The sequence below is a fragment of the Dendrobates tinctorius genome, unplaced genomic scaffold (genome assembly GCF_039654945.1).
Source record: "Dendrobates tinctorius isolate UK_male_01 unplaced genomic scaffold, ASM3965494v1 ptg000192l, whole genome shotgun sequence".
Classification (NCBI taxonomy): domain Eukaryota; kingdom Metazoa; phylum Chordata; class Amphibia; order Anura; family Dendrobatidae; genus Dendrobates; species Dendrobates tinctorius.
This window is the reverse complement of record NW_027361859.1, coordinates 13,181,598-13,199,585: the sequence shown is the minus strand read 5'-3', so window position 1 is coordinate 13,199,585 and position 17,988 is coordinate 13,181,598. Positions and strand designations below refer to the sequence as shown.

The following is a 17,988-nucleotide window of genomic DNA, read 5'->3' as shown; positions in this document are numbered from 1 at the left end:
ATGCACTGAGATTATGTGAAAAGCCCGGACAACCCCTTTAATTGCGTATTTCTGCCACTTAAAGGGAAAGTTAGAAATTAGTTCTTGTGTCAGTTTAGTATTAAAATTTGTGTTCATGGCTTCTATTTGATGGGAGTTGACTTAACTTTAAAATTGCTAGTATGGCCAAATTCTCTGAATTTGTTTATTGTGGAGGAAAATAAGATCATTGGGTCTGAAACAAAGAGCAACAGGTCATCTGCGTATAGTGATAATAATCTTTATTTATACAGCGCCAACATATTCCGCAACACTTTACAATTCAACAGTTCATATACAAGTCATAAGTAACAACATTAAAGATAATACAATGATTAAATTAAAGATAATGATGACCCTGCTCGTGAAAGCTTACAATCTAATGAGGTGGGGAGACACAAAATACAGGGGCTTATTTACAATGATGGTCCAGCCATCTTGAAGGAATGGGGAAAAAGGATGCATCAGGTTGTCATCAGCCAGTATGTGTGGTGCTTTTGGGTGCAGTGGAATTTGATTGAACGTGATAGGCTGCTGCAAACAGATGTTTTTAGGGAGCGCCTAAAACTGTATAAGTTGTGGTAAGTCCTGATTTCTTGGGGTTGAGCATTCTAGAGGATTGGTGCAACTCGTGAGAAGTCTTGGAGCCGGGAGTGGGATGTACGGATTAGTGCGGATTTTAGTCGAAAGTCGCTTCCAGAGCGTAATAAACAGAAATGAAGGAGGAAATGTAGGGGGGTGCCGCACTGTGGAGAGCTTTTTGGGTAAGAACAAGTAGTTTAAATTGGATCCTGTAATGTACGGGAAGCCAGTGCAATGACTGGCACAGAGCAGAGGCGTTTGCGTACCGATTAGCGTAAGGTCAGGGGATAACGTGTATAGTTGTGTGTCATCAGCATAAAGATGGTATTGAGCTAATTTATAGTGGTGTGAGCCTACAGTAACTCCACTAATTTCTGGATTTTTACATCATGTTACCACAAAATGTTCCATCACTAATGTGTATAGGATAGATAACACTGTGTTACCAAGGTTTTGTCCCGCTGAAAATTTTGAATGTTCCTGATCGATTTTTTCATGCCGATTTCAGAAATGACTTCAGATTTTTTATATCACGTAAGGTTTTTGAGAAATAATACGAAATATTATAATATTCTGTTATAATTCTAAAAACTCATATATGAACTTTTTCTGAAACATTTATATTCTGAATTTTCCACTGAAATAACAAATCCTTTACGAATAGTTTTCGGTTAAAACATTTCCAACATTCTGAACATGAGAAAGGCTTCTCCCCTGTGTGACTTCTCTGAAGATTATTAAGAATTGATTTCTATGTAAATCATTTCCCACATTAAGAACATGAAAAAGTTTTCTCCCCTGTGTGAATTCTTTGGTGACTAAGAAGAGATGATTTCTTGACAAAACATTTCCAACATTCTGAACATGAAAAAGGCTTCTCCCCTGTGTGAATTCTCTGATGAGTATTAAGATCTGATTTCTGAACAAAACATTTCCCACATTCTGAACATGAAAAAGGCTTCTCCCCTGTGTGAATTCTCTGGTGGCCATCAAGGTGCGTTTTCCGTTTAAAACATTTCCCACATTCTGAACATGAAAAAGGCTTCTCCCCTGTGTGACTTCTCTGGTGGTTATTAAGAGCCGATTTATGATTAAAACATTTTTCACATTCTGAACATGAAAAAGGTTTATCCCCTGTGTGAGTTCTCCGATGATTATTAAGATTTGATTTATGAACAAAACATTTCCCACATTCTGAACAGGAAAAAGGCTTCTCCCCTGTGTGAGTTTTCCTATGATTATTAAGATGTGATTTCTGAACAAAACATTTCCCACATTCTGAACAGAAAAAAGGCTTCTCCCCTGTGTGGGTTCTCTGGTGGATATAAAGGAGCGTTTTCCTGTTAAAACATTTCTCACATTCTGAACATGAAAAAGGTTTCTCCCCTGTGTGCATTCTTTGGTGTATAACAACATCTGATTTCCGGTTAAATCGTTTCCCACATTCTGAACATAAAAATGGCTTTTCTCCTGTGTGAATTCTCTCATGCCTAACAAGATCTGATTTCTGGTTAAAACATTTCCCACACTTGGAACAAGAAAATCTATTCTTCACTTCAATTGTATCCTGTGGGATCTCAAGATCATCCAATATAAAAACTGAAGATATCAGCTGTCCCTCTGATCTCCTGGTACAGTCATCTGCCAAGAAAAAAAACAATTATTATTTTTGAATAAAATATCTTTGAACTTTTTATTTTTTGATAATTTTTACTTAAACTGTTTGTAAAAAGGGCAAGTGATGTAAAAAAAAATAATTACTCCCCAATACAATGACAGTTCACAATCTAATAGAAAACCTCATAGGGTGAACCAGTTGAGCGTGATGTTCAACCGTTTGTTCATTCTTTCAAAAATTGGAATAAAAAGCCAACAAACAATGTAATGTTGGCAGAAATAATACCAATAAAAATGTCTACTTATCTCACAAAAAACAAATTCCCACTCGATATTATATGTCAGAGGAAAAACAGCGGTTTCCACATTCTTAGTGCCTCATAGAATCGTAGAGTTGGAAGGGACCTCCTGGGCCATCTGGTCCAACCCCCTGCTCAAAGCAGGATTCGCTAAATCATCCCAATCAGATGTCTGTCCAGCCTTTGTTTGAAGACTTCCATTGAAGGAGAACTCACCACTTCTCATGGCAGCCTGTTCCACTCATTGATCACTCTGTCAAAAAGTTTTTTCTAATATCTAATCTGTGTCTCCTCCCATTCAGTTTCATCCCATTGCTTCTAGTCTTTCCTTGTGCAAATGAGAATAAAGTTGATCCTTCTACAATGTGACAGCCCTTTAGATATTTGTAGACAGCTATTAAGTCTCCTCTCAGTCTTCTCTTTTGCAAACTAAACATTCCCAAATCCTGCAACCTTTCCTCATAAGACAGGGTTTGCAGACCGGTCACCATTCTGGTCGCTCTTTTCTGAACTTGCTCCAGTTTGTTGATGTCTTGAGATTCAACTTGACTTCTACAAACCAATCCAGCAATATCCTCACTCCCAAAGTTCATTCTGCAGGTGGCTCTGGTGATGGAGGAGACTTCAGAACCAGAAGCTCTGGGCAGGCAAGCTCTATCCATCTATCCACCGGGCTTCTGTTTGTGTCTCCTGTTGTGACTCAGGCCCGCTTACAGACTATTCTTTTGTCTTCTGATTTTGTATTTTTTCTGTCCTCATGGTTCTGACCCTGCTACCTGACTATTGTTCTTGCCATATAACACCATAGAACAACAGATAACACCATCGTCCAAGCCCTGGATCTCTGTGTAAGTCCATATCTACAGTTCTGCTCAAAAGTTTACATACCCCCACAGAATTTTTGCTTTCTTGGCCTTTTTTCAGAGAATATGAATGATAACACCAAAACTTTTTCTTCACTCATGGTTAGTGGTTGGGTGAAGCCATTTATTGTCAAACTACTGTGTTATGATTGAGTCACCGTAGGAGGCAGACACAAAAATAGAAGCCACGTCCAGAAAACCAGAGAAGTTGGCAACTATCAGATTGCAGACCCCTGAACCTATCAACACAACTAGCAGTAGCCGTGGGGGGTTCCTATGGTGCCCTAGACCCCTCGATCACAGCCGGAGAGCTAAATAGCCTAAAGACAGAAAAGGAAATCTAAACTGCCCCAGAGCAGACCCCAAAGTAAAAGGCAGCCCCCAACATATAATGACGGTGAAGCAAGATGAAAAAACACTCACACAGATAGAAAGATAGGCTGAGCAAACGATGGGGCCCAAGCTAACTAAACAGAACAGGAAAGGAAGGTTGCTGTCTGCAATCTGCCAAAACCCTATCAAAGACATAAGCCAACAAGCTGATATGGAAAAAGACCCTGAAGCAGCTAGGCTTCAAAAACTAAATCAGCACTCAGGTATTTTCAGAAGACAGAGCTAAAGGAATTCAGCTCACCCCAGCAGGGAATGGCAGAAATCCAGAAAAACAAAGCAAAACAAAGTCAAAGCACAAATGCAAAAAGCCGAGCAGAAAACTTAGCTTTAGAAGAGCAGGAATTCAGACTGGTCTCAAAGGATCCCACAGAGAAATCACCCGCAGGGCAGAAGGGCGTTGGCAGCCTTATATCCAGTCAGTAACTCCACTCAGCCAGTCATCATCATTAGGCTCAGGTGTTTGATAATCAGGCTCACCACCCCTCTTTACCAGAAGAGGGAGTTCCTCGGGCCTCAGTAGTGAAGGGGAAAATGAGCTCACAACACTACTGTGTTTTCTCTTTTAAATCATAATGACAGCCCAAAACATCCAAATGACCCTGATCAAAAGTTCACATACCCTTTTGATTTTGGCCTGAAAACATGCACAGAAGTTGACACAAATGGGTTTGAATGGCTACTAAAGGTAATATCCTCACCTGTGACCTGTTTGCTTGTAATCAGTGTGTGTGCATAAAAGCTGAGTGAGTTTCTGGGATCCAGACAGACTCTTGCTTCTTACATCCAGCCACTGACGTTTCTGGATTGTGAGTCAAGGGGAAAGGAAAAGAATAATCTGGGTCTACGGGAAAAGGTAGTTGACCTGTATAAAACAGGAAAATGATATATAAAGATATCCAAGGAATTGATAATACCAGTCAGCAGTGCTCAAACTGATTAACAAATGGAAAATCAGGGGCTCTGCAAAATAATACCACGGTCCGGTAGACCAACAAAAATGTCGTCCACAACTGCCAGGAAAATTGTTCAAGATGCAAAGAAAAACTCACAAAGAATATCAGCTGAAATACAGTACTCTCTGATAACTAGCAGTGTGGCTGTTTCAAGATGCACAATAAGGAGGCACGTGAAGAAAAATGAGCTGCTTGGGCAAATCGCCAGAAGAAAGCCATTACTGCGCAAATGCCACAAAGGATCTGACCTACAATACGCAAAATAGCACAGAGATAAGCCTCAAATCTTCTGGAACAAGGTAATTTTGAGTGATGAGACCAAAATTTTACTTTTTGGCCACAACCATAAAGGTTAAATTTGGAGAGAGGTCAACAAGGCCTATGATGAAAAGAACACCATTCCTACTGTAAAGCATGGAGGTGGATCGCTGATGTTTTGGGGATGTGTGACCTATAAAAGGCACAGGATACTTGGTCAGAGTTGAAGGAAAGATGAATGCAGCACGTTATCAGCAATTACTGGAGGCAAATTTGCACTCATCAGCCCAGAAGCTGCTTATGGGACATACTTGGACGTTCCAACATGACAATGATCCAAAACACAAGGCCAAGTCGACCTGTCATTGTCTACAGCAGAACAAATTGAAGGTTCTGCAGTGGCTCCTGACCTCAATTTCATTGAGCCACTCTGGGGAGATCTCAAGCGCGCTGCTCATGCTAGACAGCCCAGGAATTTATAGGAGCTGGAGGCTTTTTGCCAAGAAGAGTGGGCAGCTTTACCATCTGAGAAAATAAAGAACATCATCCACAACTACCACAAAAGACTTCAAGCTATCAAGAAATGGGGTATGTGAACTATTGCTCAGGGTCTTTTGGATGTTCTGGGTTGTCATTAAGATTTAAAAATAGAAAACACAGTAGTTTGACAATAAATGGCTTCGCCCAACCACTAACCATAAGTAGAGAAAAAGTTTTGGTGTTACCATTCATATTCTCTACACAACTGTTTGTAGAGAGGGTTAAAGGATGATGAGCCAGGCAATACATGGGACCTGGAAAGCATAGTAGAGAGTGCCAAACCTGTTTGTGGAAGCCATCTTTTGAGCTGTCAGTGACTACGAACAGTGGCCCAAATACATTGTGCTTACAAACTATTCCAGGAAGATCTGCATTCAAATAGCTAAATGGCGCTCCTTCCCCTCTTAACCCTGCCATGTTGCCAGACAGTAGTGTATAACCGTATACAGGGTATTGTCTGAAGCTGAAAAATAATTTGTAAAGTCAAGTTGTTTCCTATTATCCTTTGTGAAGAATTCCAAAGTTAACACCACATAAAGTGACATGTCAGTTTTGAAAAAATTAGGAACACAAAACTGGCAGCGGAAAGTAGTTAAATCAGAGTATTTTGAGCCGTAACTACTGTAGTGAAAAACAGTGACAATAGACAATAACACATCTACTGAAATGATCAAACTCAACAGTCTTCATTAGTAAAAAAAAAAAAAAAAAGTAGCTAGTGGAAAAACCTCTCTGGAGTAATTAGCGTATGGGGCTCGGTGGCTCTTGGCAATCTAAACTATCGTAAAGGGCCAATATTTTCTATCACATGAGTCTCAAGAAGAAAACAAGGGCGGGGGCGCAGACATAGGGCTTCACCTGGTATAAATCAATTAAAATATAAAAGTACTCTGGAGTACTCACCCTTTATGGGTTGTGTTCAGACACAACCACTCTCAACGTTTGTTGCAGTCATATAGCTGCAGAGCTCGTGCAGGTGGACAGCGTCCACTAGGTATCATAAGTTGAGGATCCAAGAAAAGCACTTCTGAGTACTTCTGTACTGTAACCTGAAGAAGAGGTGCGGTTTGTCACCTCGAAACGCGTAGTTTCTGTAGTACATATAATAAAGAACTTGAAAGATTTATATGGATTTCTGGAGAATTCTTATCACTAAAGCAGCGCGGATGCTCAGAAGTGCTTTTCTTGGATCCTCAACTTATGAGTCTCAAGAAGAAATATTAAACATTTAAAGAGAACTTTTTATAATAGTGCAGAGCTGATGTATCTTTCATTTAGATCTCAGGCACTTGGAAGAGGCAATGGAGACCTTTTTATAAAGACACCAGGGAGTTACAGACTCACATAAGTGAGGCAGACCAATCTCACAATAATCAAACTATCATACCAATGTATATTATTGTCACGGGTATGTCACGGGAAAACAGGAGATGAGGAAACTGGGCTCCTGCACTGCCTCTAGGACGAAAGGGGGGCCCTATCTGTCCTTAACTTGGGGGTACACTTGAAGATAGGGAGGCCCAAGTGACCGACCTGTCCCCATCTCCTGTTTAACCCTGAGCTAAACCCCCAACTCCCACCCAAGGAGGTCTACAGCAAAGGATATAATAAAATAGAAAACAACAGGGGTTAAAGTAGACAACTGCACACAGATAACTTAATAGACAATACACGTGTAGGATAAACACAACACTAATAACAAAGTAAACAACACGGTATACTTCACCAAACTCCTAGGTGAAGTCACGAGTAACAACAAATACTCCAACAATGGACCGGTTTGCAAGAGTTAATCAAATGCTATAATCGGCACCCAGGAACATTCTGGGCCATACTAAAAGGAAGAAGGCGTTCCCAGCAACCTCAGCCAGAAATCAAAAAGTTTACTCCTGCCAAGCTGGACATCAGTGAATGAAACAACGTCGACGCCCAACCTCAGGCTCAGCAACAGAAAAGTCTAAGACTGCACAACAGACTCCCCAGTGTGAACAGAGTCTGAAGCCGGCATGACAGTTCCCCGCCCTCTACGACAGACCCCAGGGCCCTCAGGATGCCATGGACCTGGTCTATCAGGTTGACGACGGTGAAAACCAGAAACTAGTCCATCATGATGAATATCCGTCGCAGGCACCCAAGTCCTTTCCTCCGGACCATAGCCACGCCAATGCACCAGATATTGTAGTGAACGGCGAACGATACGCGAGTCAACAATCCTGGATACCTCAAACTCTAAAGAGCCATCCACTAAAACTGGTGGCGGAGGAGTGGGAGTCACGCCCCCCCGAACCCACAAACTTCTTCAGAAGCGACTTCTGGAAAACATTATGAATCCTTTAAACTGCAGATAAGTCCAACCAGAAGGCCAGAGGGTTGACAACAGCCGAAATTCTGAACGGACCGATAAAACTGGGACCCAACTAAGTGATGGTAACTTGAGTTTGATGTTCCTAGTGGATAATCACACCAAATCACCCACATTTAGGTCCGGACCAGGCACACGTCTACAATCAAAGTAAATGCTGCTTAACTTCCCTCCACGTAGACGATAACGACGCACCCACCCGATCCTCCTCAGGAACCCGAGAAGAATACCCTTGACGAAGAATACAGAATTGAGAATGTAGGCCATAGACACAGAAAAAAGGGGACTCCCCAGAGGACTTATGACGATTGTCAGAGACAAAACAGCGCAAATTCTGTTCTAGATTTTGATTCATGCGCTCTGTTTGTCCATTCGACTGAGGATGAAAAGCAGACGAATGAAACAACTTGATCCCTAAGCAAAAACAGAAAGCTTTCCAGAACCTAGCAACAAACTGAGTACCCCTATCAGACACAATGTCAGACGGAACTCCATGGAGTCTGACTACTTCACGTATAAATATCTGAGCTAGAGTTTTGGCATTGGGTAAAGATGGTAGCACCAAAAAATGTGTCATTTTAGAAAAACGGTCAACCACCACCAAAATAACAGAGTTACCAGCAGAGGAAGGTAGAGTCATAATAAAATCCATGGAAATATCTGTCCACAGTTTGCTAGGCACACTAAGTGGAAACAACGTATAAGGAGAAAGAGAGTGCAAAGACTTGAAACAAGCACAAGAGGAACAGGCTGCTACATAGGAAGCGACGTCCCTCCGAATTTTTGGCCACCAAAACCGACGTGACAAAAGCTCCAAGTGCCCTTAAACCCTGGATGACCAGCCAAAACCACATCATGATGCTCCCCCAACACTTTAAGAAGGTAGGTGCAAAGGAACAAAAGACTTGTTAACCGGAAGATCTGGCGGTATGTCCTCCTGAGCCTCAGCTATCTCAACTTCTACCTCAGTGCTGAGGGCAGACTGCTGAGGGCAGACACTACCACACCCTTCTGGAAGATGGGAACCGGGTCCTCACGTAGTTCTCCACCATGGAAAATTTCTGGACAACGCATCAGCCTTAGTGTTTTTTGAATCGGGTCGGTAAGTAACAATAAAATTGAACCTGTTAAAGAACAGAGACCAGGGAGCCTGTCTAGGTGAAATAAGTAAAGAAGGATTGAGGTACGTATGATATACATGTGGCCAAAAAGATGGTCAAATAGATGACGAAATGTCACTCCAGGCCACATATACCTGCAGGACTAAATCGCGGACAACTGTACTGTATACAGAATATACAAGAAGGAAGGCACAACAGTCATAAATGTCCATTACAAAGAAATACTTTATTAATATAAATAAATAAAACATAGACCAAGAGTTGAACAAGGGGGGGGAGGGAAAACCAAAGATTATGGCATACAAATGGCACATACGGCCAGATACGTCACCTAAATGCTCCAGGAAACAGAAGTAATTAAATATATATAGGGGAAATATCCCATAAACACCTTAATGCAACGATGTTCCCCTGGCAGAGATATAATATGGATATGCATTGAATATACTGTCAAACTAAATAACCGTAAACATGGGATACCAGAACAAAGCAAAATAACGCATTAATAGCACAGATTATCCCTTGTGGGGACTGATGGAACGACATGTGAACATGAATGCAAGGTAATTAGTTGAATGTGCTGACAGTATCAGTAGCCATCTACATAACTTGGGGAATCATCAGCCTTGGCATAAAAAATGCAAACAAGGTCGCCATATAGGCGGTAGCATACGTTACCTGGAGAAGACAAGGAAACGTGAAGTGGCCGGACCCCGACGCGCGTTTCGGAGCGCTCGGCTCCTTCCTGAGGAACTTCCACTTCACGTTTCCTTGTCTTCTCCAGGTAACTTATGCTACCGCCTATATGGCGACCTTGTTTGCATTTTTTATGCCAAGGCTGATGATTCCCCAAGTTATGTAGATGGCTACTGATACTGTCAGCACATTCAACTAATTACCTTGCATTCATGTTCACATGTCGTTCCATCAGTCCCCACAAGGGATAATCTGTGCTATTAATGCGTTATTTTGCTTTGTTCTGGTATCCCATGTTTACGGTTATTTAGTTTGACAGTATTTTCAATGCATATCCATATTATATCTCTGCCAGGGGAACATCGTTGCATTAAGGTGTTTATGGGATATTTCCCCTATATATATTTAATTACTTCTGTTTCCTGGAGCATTTAGGTGACGTATCTGGCCGTATGTGCCATTTGTATGCCATAATCTTTGGTTTTCCCTCCCCCCCTTGTTCAACTCTTGGTCTATGTTTTATTTATTTATATTAATAAAGTATTTCTTTGTAATGGACATTTATGACTGTTGTGCCTTCCTTCTTGTATATTCTAGGTGAAATAAGGTTGCACTCTATCATGCTAAAGCATGTCAATATAGGATATATGAAACTTGAAAAGCAATACAGCTATAAAGTATTAGGAAAAAATATGAGACGCTTAGCATATAACTTGGCCAAATTATATCTTCCCATCAACAAATGTCAAGGTGGCCACTAGTCTGGATGTGCCAGTCAGTTTTTTGTCTCTTGTATATTAGCTTACTGACCGAGCACTCCTCCCTCCACCAGGTGGTGATTTTAACTGCAGCAGGTCCCTACTTACCCATAAATGCAGGCATTGCTGACAGAGGTGTCCACATTCACCCAGGAATTCAGATATTCTCCCTGAGCAGTTGCAACACCTGTTTAACATGCTCCAAGTGTGAATCGCGGTCAGGCGAATAAATGAGTATGTCATCCAAATACACACACAAACCTCAGGCTCAGCAACAAAAAAGTCTAAGACTGCACAACAGACTCCATACTGTGAACAGAGACTGAAGCCGGCATGACGGTTACATCCACAAAAACAAAGTACGTATGAGAGGAGAACTCCAACACTAAATAGGAGTTGCCCTCATTTATGGTGGACCATTGGGGCTAGTATGAGTCCTGACCAAAAGACTAGGGAAAGTATTAGCGCTCCTCATTTCAGAAAAGATTGTGCAGTAATCTGAATTCCTTAGGATAAAAAACAATGAAATTTATCACGTGGATTGAACCCATGAAACCAGTGCTGGAGCCATGCCAACACATCTCCTGTAGGCGGGAGTTAATGTATATCACAGCCATCAGCCATTCACATTTTAGAGATATATCATGGCTCAGATGTAATGTTTTTTTCCTGTAGTTTATCACAATCCTCCTTGAAGTTAGTTGGTTTTAACAAAAACAGAAAGTTAGGATAAAGGGACACTCTGCTGTTATTGCACAAAAATTCACACTTGTCCCTCACTGCACATTTACTGTTGTTTTTCAAAAAAGTGAAGTTTGATCATGAAAACTGGACTTGGTCTTGTAGGGACCATATAAGGACATTCATCAGCACAGAAGGGAGAGAAGGGAGATTCATCCAGTAAGATATCAGGGCTCAACAGCATCATTACCCTCCACTTTCTCTTACAGGCCCATCAAAATATTTTTCTTCAAGTGATTTTCTAACTTGTCAGCACATTCTACGTAAACTGTCATTTGGCTTTGTAGTTTACAGATCTGGGCAGGTAACGGTCAGCATCTTCTAATCGCAGGAGGTAGGTGGATCCTTCAGGATGCAAGTTCTATAGAAACGGGCTTTCAAAACCCAAAATCATTTTAACAGTTTTGGGTGGAGGAGAATGTTGTGGTCAAGAGGTAAAATGGTGATCACATGATTGTGGTATGGCCAGACTACACCAACGATAAAGTAGCCACAGCCGGTGACTGAGAAGAATCTGTGACTTCTCTGCATTTAGTGGTTACTACTCACCTGGGTAGTCATATGTAGGAATCTCCTCTTTACACCGCTCATCACCCCTCACATATGTCTCTGTAGTATTAATATGGATCAGATCTTCACCCTGAAACAAATATTGTAAAAGTCACAGACAGATGGAGAAGTCACATCTATGATCAGCTCTAATCCTGCCGTCTCCACCGCTCTCATTACACAAGTATAAACCATATAATACTGGTGGATAAAACAAGACTGAGCACAAGACCTTCACAGCCATCTACACATCATAGGGGAGATCTCATGACTAGAGATGAGTGAATGTGTTTGGAAAACGTTCACCATTCTTAAATTCGGCACGTACGCAGCACATTCGGATTCGTGTTCACTTTCACAAGCCTTTTTACTCAATGTCGGCAAAAGTCGGTCACGGTTCGTTAAATCTTCTCTTTTCCACTAATGCTTTTGTTATTACTTTGGCTAGGATAGTGGTGCTGTATGATGACCGGGGGGGGGGGGGGGGACGAGTGTGAATAGAGGAAGGGGTGTGTCTAGGTCAGAGGAGCATGTGGAGAGGTTACAGGAGCGGTGTGTACTTTTCTTTCTTCCCTTAACGGTGTTGATTCTGGCAACCAATCTGGGTGCAGAAACAATCCACAGCGTCATGATACAAGGTCTTCTGTGATTGGTTGCCGAAATCAAATGTCCCTGGCCATATAAAAAGTGGACATCTTGTTTTGCTGGTGCCATTTGCTCAGTGTCACTGTGCAGAGAGGTTGCTCCTGCGCTAGTGCTGGTGAAAGTTAACTTATCCTATGTGAAATTGATCTTTCAGCATTGAAGTAGATTGTGCAAAAACTGTGTGGCAGTCTCCGGAAGCCCCTTTAGCTACTCCAAATCGTTTGTGCTAAAACTGTGTTTCAGTGCAAATCAGAAGGTCAAATTTCCACTTAAAAACTGTTAGGGATAACAGTGTTGTTCAGGCACACTCTCTAAGAAAATAAATAGTGATTTTTAATTTAGTGACAGGTGACCGACAGCTGTGGGCCAAAGGTTGTGAAACAGCAGGGTACAAGTGAGGAAGGGTACTTACAACATAAGTGGGAAATAGCGAGGTCATGGTGGAAGGAGGAATAGACTTGGTGTTCAACGTGTACTTTGGTTAGGTGCTAATGTGAATGAAAACTCAAATGAACAAACACCATCAAGTCCTATCCAAAGACCACTGACAACATCTGTTACTACCTGGCCTACCCGACTCCCTTTCTTTGGCAGCCATACAGTGATACTGTTAGGCGTCGGTATCCTGCAGCGGCTCAACAGGAATCCAGAGCCTCACATTCTGCGGTCTCCCATTATCTATCGACCGCAGAGGAGTTTGCTCAGCATTCCCGGCGTTCTAGATGCTCTGCCCAGACCTGCTCTGTGGGTCTGGCTGTTGCTTCCACCTTTGGGTCAGCAATAGCAATGCAGGCTGCTCAGCAGCAAATCGCTCCAGAGGTTAAGTCCTTCTGTGGCTCCACTGAGCATGCTCACGAGACGATCTCCCATTGGAGATCGGGAGTCACATGTCCAGGCCCTGCTCCAGATCTGATTGGTCCATCTCAGGGATCTGGAAGCTTCCGGAAGGTCCTGGCTATAAAAAGGTTTGTATGGTCGCTCGGCCATGTGCTAGTATAGACTCTAGTGGCTATCTGTGTGAATGATGATGGATGCAAGAATCTGCAAATGACTCATTAACATCCCCTCCCTCTGATATTACGTGTGTGGATAGGGACTTAGTCTTAGAGTCAGCGCCAGTCAGTGGCACGCTACAGGCCACATTGCACATCTACACTAGTACTAGTGTCCGACAGTGCGCCCCCTCTTGGGCATTGTCGTACAGCGGCTGGTTCAGTCGCCGCACTACAGTCAGCAGCACTTGTGGGCGTCCGCGGTAGCGACGCTGCACACACAGTAGGTCTAGACGGACTCTGACCCTCTGCCTAGGGCCCAGCTCCTGTGACCCAGACCTGTGAGTCCAACAGGCTCAGCATTTATGTTAATGCCTGTGAAGCTAACAGAGAACGCCAAGTGCACACCGGGTGACGTTTAACCAGTGTGCGATATACCGCCATATTGTGCGTCTGCCATTATATAGCAGCAGTTTAACACCTCTGCACGGTGGACCCCGGGCGGCGATCGCACTTTCTAATATTTTATATTTAGTGCGTTCCGCCGTCCCTAACAAATACACCTGGTAGATGATGCTCAGAAAAAGCATATGCTCGAGTGGATGGCAAGCACTGCATCATGCGGACTCTCGTCCTCTTGATCCACCTTAGCATCACACAGTGTACAGTGCCTTGCAAAAGTATTCGGCCCCCTGGAACTTTTCAACCTTTTCCCGCATATCATGCTTCAAACATAAAGATGTAAATTTTTGGTGAAAAATCAACAAGTGGAACACAATTGTGAACTTGAACGAAATTTATTGGTTATTTTAAATTTTTGTGGAAATTCAAAAACTAAAAAGTGGGGCGTGCAATATTATTCGGCCCCTTTAACTTAATATTTTGTTGCGCCACCTTTTTTCTGTGATTACAGCTGCAAGTCGCTTGGGGTATGTCTCTATCAGTTTTGTACATTGATAGACAGAAATTCTTGCCCAATCTTCCTTGGCAAAAAGCTCGAGCTCAGTGAGGTTTGATGGAGATCGTTTGTGAACAGCAGTTTTCAGCTCTTTCCACAGATTCTTGATTGGATTCAAGTCTGGACTTTGACTTGGCCATTCTAACACCTTTACATTTGGTATCTATGTTTGAAGCGTGATATGTGGGAAAAGGTTGAAAAGTTCCAGGGGGCCAAATACTTTCGCAAGGCACGCCAATCACCATTGTTTCCCTCCGCGTCAAAAATTTCCAAACACCCAACTGACTGTGGGGAACCTCAGATGGGCTATTCCGAAAAGCTGTTCACACATTGTATTCCATGGGCATCAGATGTCTGCTCATAAGAATCACAGAATCCAGAGGAGGAAAGCATCTGCACCAATGCCCAAAATTTTTCCATGCTGGATCTAGGGCCATATGAAGTAGGGTCAGAGCAGAATCCAGACCCTCGTCACCAGACATTAACCGCCAAGTGTGGAGGTGATCCTGATGAGATACCAGAGGTGCATGTGGACTGTACTGTGGCGTCAGGGCAGGAAGAGGTGGAGGGTGACTCTCAGGGTGAGGAGTGAGAGAACAGAGAGGATGACAATGAGGTTGTAGATCCCACTTGGTGTGAACCCAGAGTTATGCAGCTGAGTAGGTCAGCAGAGGAGGTGGAGGAATATGAGGTTACATTGAGGCTTCCCACACAGACATGAAGTGACTTAACCATGACAAGCACTGCATCCTCAGCCCCAACTCTGCCTGTGGCCAGCATCGGTCGTGAGTGTGCAGTTGGCAGGGGCGGCAAGTTTCCTAGCCTGGTTGTTAAGTGATACCACATAGGATGACCCAACACATGTTATCTGTCAAATTTGCAAAAACAAAAATTCAGTAGAGGCTAAAACTGCAATAATTTGACAATTACAAGCATGAACCAGCACATTCACAATCAATAAGCCTTAGTGTGGGAATCTCACTGCGCTAAAATGCAGACTAGCAGGCCTCACCAATCACTGGTCATCCCATCAACCCCATCTGCTGATTCTTCCTCTTCCAACAACATTTCAAATGTTTGCACACAGATCCCAGGCTGCAAAAACTGCAATTGAATACCCACTACAGTCGGTGTGAGTGAGAGTTGAGCCGGTCAGCTGTTATGGAAGTAAATATGACTGCTGCTTTTGTGTCACCTATCAAAACACATGTTTCTCAGTCCACCATAACATCTCCATGTCATGATCCAGACCAGGTTTTGCGTCGTTTTTCGATGTTCCCGGTCTGGTCATTTCAGGGGTTAATATTTCTCAGCCTCTGTCTGGGTTCAGGTTTGCTATTTATTGCCACTGCTTCCTGCAGGCGATGTCAGTTATAGTTCTGCCTACGGTGTGAGCAGCTGACTCTGTTACACCCTGATTTGTCCTGCAGTTATTCTTGACTTGACCCGTGTCTGTGTTATTTCCTGCTCCCTATCCCGACTCTGTGTCCCTTTTGTGTCTGGACTTCTTGGTACTTAAACTCGGCTTGGACCCTGACCTGCTTTTGTCTCTTGTCTCTGGCATATCTGCTCTTGACCGTTACCAATCCCCTGGCTTGTCTCTGACCCGGAGTTTGCTTATTTCTTTGATACTGCACTACAGTCTAGGATTTGACCTGGTTTGTTTGACATTTCTGCTGCCACCTGGTGGTAGTTTCGCTCGTGCACGTCAGGTCTGCTTCATCTGTGTGCTGGACCTCTCTCCACTCTTTCGCCCCTAGCGGAGCTTCTACCTGCATTTGCAGCAGCATGATGTTATAACTGACCACTGACAGTTTTTTTTTTCTTTGCTTCGCTCCTTATGGATCCGCTGCACACTATTGCAGGTCAGATGTCAAATCTGACCCAAATGATGCAGGATTTGTCTGTGGAACATAGGGCTCTTGCTTCTTCTAACAACTAACTGGAGAGGGAGGTTTATGAGATGGTTAAATCTTTTCAGGGTTCTGTTTCCCAATCTGTTTGTAAGCACTCTGACATTATTGATGTTTCGCTGCACTCTCCTGAACCTACGGTCAGGCTCCCAGATACCTTCTCTGAGAAAAGGAGAAGTTCTGTACGTTCAGGGAGAGTTGTAATCTGCTGTTCTCTCTTAGACCCCGATCTTCTGGAGATGTGAGTCAGCAGGTGGGGATAATTATTTCCTTACTTCGGGAGGGACCTCAATCGTGGGCTCTCTCTTTAACTGCTACTGCCCCTGAACGTGTGTCTGTGGATAGGTTCTTTATGGTCCTAGGACTTATTTTTGACGAACCACACAGGGTCAGGATGGCAGAGGACGTGGTCTTGGGTCTCTCTCAGAGTAAACTCACTGCTGAACGGTATTGTTCTGAGTTTAGACGGTGGTCCACTGAGGTGTCTTGGGATGACTCGGCTTTGAGAGCTCAGTTCAGGAGAGGACTTTTGGATCATCTCAAGATTACTCTGGCCCTCCATCCGCCACGCAGTTCCCTGTAGGAGGCCATGAACCAGGCCATTCGTATGGAACGAAGATTACGGGAAAGAGTTATCCATCGAAAGATTCCAGTTATTACCCAAGTCAGAGGTCATGCCGTTTACGGAGACTATGGAGGTTGGTGCCACCAAACTCAAGGAGAACGAGAGGAAGCGACGACGTGATGGGAAATTATGTTTTATTTGACGAGATCTGGGACATTGGAAGAATGACTGCCCCTCTTGTCCATTGATTAACAAGCTTCCGAGTCTGGATGATTGTCAAGGAAGTCACCCAGACTCTCAGGTACCATTTTCATAATTTCAAAATATTTTGTTAAAAGTGGAACTGTGCTATGGAGGTGGTTACGCATCCACTTCAGCATTTGTGGACTGTGGATCTTCCATGAACTTCATTGACTCTACTCTGGTGTTCAAGTTAAAGTTAGGGACAGTTAGGCTAGAGACTCCCATCCATATCATTGCCATTGATAATAACATTTTGAGCCAACTGTGTCTTAAGTTTGTCTCTGAGGAGTTCCTCCTCAAGGTGGGTTCCTTGCACCAGGAACAAATTTCATGTTATGTTATGAATAATTTTTCTGCGGGACTGGTGTTGAGGTTCCCCTGGTTTCAGAGGCATAATCCTGTTTTAGACTGGGGATCTCATGATATTGTTAAATGGGGTCTTAATTGTTCCAAGGCTTGTCTTTCTACTGTGTTTATGTCTGCCATTAATCTCAAGGGTATTCCGGAGTACCTGAAAGATTTTGAGATGTTCTCTGAAAAAGAGGCTGAGGTCTTGCCACCACATCGTCCTTAGGATTGCACAAATAATCTTATTCCGGGTTCTAAATTGCCCCAAGCCCGTTTGTACAAACTTTCTGGCCCAGAACATACCGCTAAGAAAAACTATATCTCTGATAGACTACGTAAAGGCCACATCCATCCCTCTCTCTCATCTGTGGTCGCTGGATTCTTTTTTGTTAAGAAAAAAGATGGTGGTTTACGCCCTTGCCTCGATTTCCAGGAACTAAATAAAATTACGGTGAGAAATGTGTTATGAATCGGTCACCGAGGAGAAAAAGGCAAAACAAGCTAAGCCACAGAAAACCAGAGTGGTTAGTAACTATGCAGATTGCAGATCCCTGATCTTACCACACAACTAGCA

The 17,988-nt window shown here is 43.0% G+C and overlaps 1 protein-coding gene across 2 annotated transcripts in view; it reads right to left on the bottom strand.

Annotated features, from left to right (window-relative positions):
- Positions 1–239: 239 nt before the first annotated feature.
- Positions 240–17,988, bottom strand: part of LOC141055903 (uncharacterized) — a 58,703-nt gene continuing 40,954 nt past the window's right edge. For both annotated transcript variants that reach the window (XM_073552620.1, XM_073552619.1), the window contains exons 7-8: positions 11,751–11,841; positions 240–2,241 (exon numbers count right to left, since the gene is read on the bottom strand). In XM_073552620.1, the coding sequence (XP_073408721.1) occupies positions 1,373–2,241; positions 11,751–11,841 (960 nt within the window). In that variant the 3' untranslated portion in view covers positions 240–1,372. The remainder of the gene's footprint in view (positions 2,242–11,750; positions 11,842–17,988) is intronic.